The 3,986-nt window shown below is 56.2% G+C and overlaps 1 protein-coding gene across 1 annotated transcript; it reads right to left on the reverse strand.

Annotated features, from left to right (window-relative positions):
- Positions 1–1,360: 1,360 nt before the first annotated feature.
- Positions 1,361–3,757, reverse strand: LOC149434451 (uncharacterized). The gene has a single exon (XM_089663709.1). It carries the CDS (start codon positions 3,503–3,505, stop codon positions 1,361–1,363), a length of 2,145 nt encoding a protein of 714 aa, XP_089519835.1. The 5' UTR covers positions 3,506–3,757.
- Positions 3,758–3,986: the final 229 nt, after the last annotated feature.

A 3,986-nucleotide genomic window follows, 5' to 3' on the forward strand; every position in this document is an offset into this window, starting at 1 on the left:
TCTCTGTCAAAGAGTCGGGAGAGTCAGACATCGCCGGCAGCGGTGTTTCGTCAAGGAAACGTCTGGCTTTCTCCATGTCTAATTGCTTCCGCTCCAGGATGCCCGAAAAGTGGTCTCTGACCACACCCAGAATTCCCGGCCTGGACCGGACCAGGACTCCCGAAGTGTCGATCAGGCCGTGTATGACCTTCGAACTCGTCGCCTCACCGCAGTTCTTGTAAGGGTCCGGGGAGTTAAACTTCCCGTAGTCCCTCTCGAGAACGAGGGAGGCGAGACGGTCATACTGGCACTCCCTTAGTTGAAGCTTTAGAGTGGATATCTGCTCTTGGGAGCCTCCCGAGGACACCAGGCGGTCTAGCTGCCTTCGCAGCCCCAGGTAGGCTCGGTACTTTGAGACTGCCCTGTATTTTGAGACCCCACGGAAAAAGCCCTCAGATCTCTTCTTCACTGCTTCCCACCATTCGAGGCGGGAGCAGCCGCTCTCAAGGAGCGAGGCCTGATCCGTGTAGAAGGCCTCAAAGGCTTCCCTAACAGCAGAGTCCTCCAGTAGCGTCACGTTTAGACGCCACAAGCCCCGCCCTTTCTGAGGGGTCTCGGCAACATTCAGAGTGACGGATAGCAAAACGTGATCGGAGAACTCTACCGTTTGTAGCACAGGGCCCACAAAGACAGAGTCCCCCTTCAAAAAAAACCTATCTAGTCTACTCTTACAACTACCTCGGGCGTACGTGAAACCGGTGAGGTTGGGGAAGTGTCGAACGTGCACATCCACCAAGCCGGACTCCCTGACTATGCTGTTCAGAAAGATGCTATCGTATCCCAGGGGGCCTCCGGCACCTGCCCTGTCCTTCGGCCTAGTGATGGTGTTAAAATCACCGCCGAAGACCACCTGCTGGGACGTAAAAAGATAGGGCTTGACTGCCGTGAGGAGGCTCTTCCTCGCCCTCTTGGACTGAGGGCCGTAGAAATTTATAAGGCGAAGGGATTGCCCCCTCACGACAGCGTCTACCACCAAACATCTGCCGACTTCCACCTCAACCACTCGTCGGCATGCCACCGAACCGGTCTTAAAAAGGACCGCAACTCCACTACAGGGCTCGGCCGCAAGAGACCAGAGGGAGGGCCCATACCTCCACTCCCTCTTTGCAAGGTGCATCTCCGCCACAGATGCTAGCCAGGTCTCTTGCAAAAATAAAATATCAGCTTCAACTCGGCTGAGAAAATCAAAGGCCATGTAGCGAGCCGCCGTAGAGCGAATACTCGCGACATTAATGGTCGCGAGACGACATGGAGCGGGTACAGCCATTCTTAGTGTTTGATGTGGTTATGCTCAACCTTGACATACAGAAAAGAAAAACATTTAATCCACAGCGTCCATTTCATGTACCGAGGACTGCTCGTCCTCGTCCTCCTCCGAGGACAACACAGAAAATATATTGCTGAGGTGCAGAAAACCATCATCCGGGGGCCCTTGATGACCACCAGACCGGGGCACACCAGGCTGCTCCACAGCCCCCTTTGTTTTCTTCCTCCTCCTCTTTCTATGTGCCTGCCAGTCATCTCTAGAAACCTCCCCTGCGCTCTCACCACTGGTGGGAGTCAGCTCCTTTGTTTGCCTCCTGGTACGTTTTTGTGTACTAGGGGCCTGCACACCTCCCCCCTCTGGGACTTTGAGGGCGCCACAGAAATGTTCGGCAGCAGGGGGCACCGGCGTGCAAACCGTGCTCGCTTCCTCCTGACATGTTTCAGTGTTGGGCCGAGGGACCAACGGAGTAGAAGGGGGAGGGGGGGAAGGAGGAAGGTTTTCTATCTGGGGAGGTGGGACCTCACTCTGATTGGCCTGACACTCAACCTCAGAGTTATCCTGGTCCGTAACACTGGCACGCCCTGCATGCTCAGACTCCTGTCTCCTCCTCTCAGATCTCCTTAGTTGTGCCGGGGTCTTCCTCCTAACCGGCGGGGCAGTTGTGACAGTATCCTGAGATGTGGCAGCAGTATGGGTCCTCGAAGACTCCCTCGGAGGCCGAGGTTCCTCCTGACCGGTTGCATGGCCTCTAAAGGCCTTGGGGCAGCGACTAAAGGGGTGGCCTATTACCCCACACAAGTTACAGACGATGATGTGACAGACGTCTGCGGCGTGACCCACTCCGTTGCATCGGATACATCGCTGCACCGTACAGTCTGCGCTAAAATGGGTCGGGCTCCCACATTTAAAACACAGTTTTGGTTGTCCTGGGTAGAAAACCAGGATGCGATCCCTGCCGATGAATCCACTGGCAGGGATGTGAGAGACTGACAGGCCCCTCCTACCCAGCTTTACATGGGCAGTCCACGTGCCTGTCCAGATACCCTTCTCGTCCAGTCTCTTCCTCAGCGGACCCTGGAGCTGACCAAATCTGCTCAACCAAGTGACGATGTCCTCCTGAGGAAGAGACTCATTTCTTACCATGACGGTGACTTGTTTGACCTCCTCCTGCCTGGAAATCGCCACCAGTCTGAAACCCTTCCATGCCGTCTGTGACTTGACCAAATCGTACCTCATGAAAAAAAATTCCATTAATATAGGGGTTAGGAAGCTGACATCAAATTCAGACGTACCATGGGGGTGTATGACCGCGAATATATCCGCGACTTTGAAGCCCAGGCTGAGGACTCTGTCCACCACCTCCCCTCTACTTGGGCATGGACCCTCCCCCTGCCACTTAAGCTGGACCACGTTCCGTCTTCTCCTCTCTGGACCACCAGTAACTCTGGACCATGTCCCAGCTCCCTGGAAACTTGGGGGCATTGCAAAAGACTGGGGGCCAAACTGGCCATGGGAGGGCTCCTGCCTCACTTTGGCACCTGCGACATCCGCAAAGGATCTACCTTCCTGCAGGGCCGCCACCGTGTTGGAACTATCCGGGGGGATGTTTTGCACCCCATCAACTTTGGCACCTTGGGGCTCCCTCCGGGCACTGTCAGCAGCTTTTGCAGGGACAGGGGCAGACTTAGACACTTCAGCCTTCCTTTGGGACTTTACACATTTGTCAGGATTTTTGCGGGCAGCGGATGCCCCAGAACCATTCTGCCCATGTACCTCCCCCGTTTTACCTGTAGGGGCCCTATCACAGAGGTCCTGGGGACCTGCGGGGGGTTTAGGGGAGGGAGAGTCCACACCACACCCCGCACCTAAGACCGCCATATCGGCATTACCAGGGACCACTTCTGTACAGACTTCCTGTTGTTGGGACCTTTCCTGCTCCCTGATGTAACTTGTAGCAGGGCAAGGAGTCTCCAACACCCCCGGCTCACAGTCCCCCCACTCTGGACCTTTTTTCCCTGTGTGTACAGTCTCACCAGTCCCTGAGTCCTCGGATTCATGTGTCTTTTGTGTGACTTCCTGTGTCACGGCGCTGGCCACGCCTACTTCTGGTTTCCTGCTGTGCTCCGCCTCTGCCTCCGACTGTGATGCCTGAGATTGACCGTGGGCTGGTCCGGGTGTGTGCGCAGCCGCGGGCGCCATCTTGGAAGCTGGCACATTGCTTTGTCCGCATGTCAGGGGCGCTTGGGATGCAGGTAAGTTCCTCTTCGGTCTCGGTGTCACGGCGCCGGTTCCTCCCTCTTCCAGTTGCACTCGTAGATCAGAGTCCTCCTCCCGATGAGCGGTAGAGTGACCCTGGGCGGGTCCGTGGATACCGTCCGTTTCGGGTGTCACTGTAGGAATATCAGAATGTCCGGGCGCCGGCTGACTAGCTGGGGAATGACCCTTGGCGGGTCCTTGTATGCATTCAGCCGCGGGCGCCGTATGAGAAGCTGTCACACTATCCTGGCAATGACCCTGGGCGGGTACGGGTTCACACACAGCTACGGCCGCCATTTTACAAGCGTCGGGCGCCATTTTAGAAGCTTCGGGCGCCATTTTAGAAGCTGGTACACTATCCTGGCAATGACCCTGGGCGGGAGTTGCGGGCGCCATTTTAGAAGCTTCGGGTGCCATTTTAGAA

The sequence above is a fragment of the Staurois parvus genome, unplaced genomic scaffold (assembly GCF_062004578.1).
Source record: "Staurois parvus isolate SC_StPar_1 unplaced genomic scaffold, SC_StPar_1.0 ptg001754l, whole genome shotgun sequence".
NCBI classification, from domain to species: domain Eukaryota; kingdom Metazoa; phylum Chordata; class Amphibia; order Anura; family Ranidae; genus Staurois; species Staurois parvus.

Bases quoted from the DNA above. Each gene is read 5' to 3' on its own strand.
- LOC149434451 (XM_089663709.1), bottom strand. From the start codon at position 3,505: ATGGCGCCCGCGGCTGCGCACACACCCGGACCAGCCCACGGTCAATCT.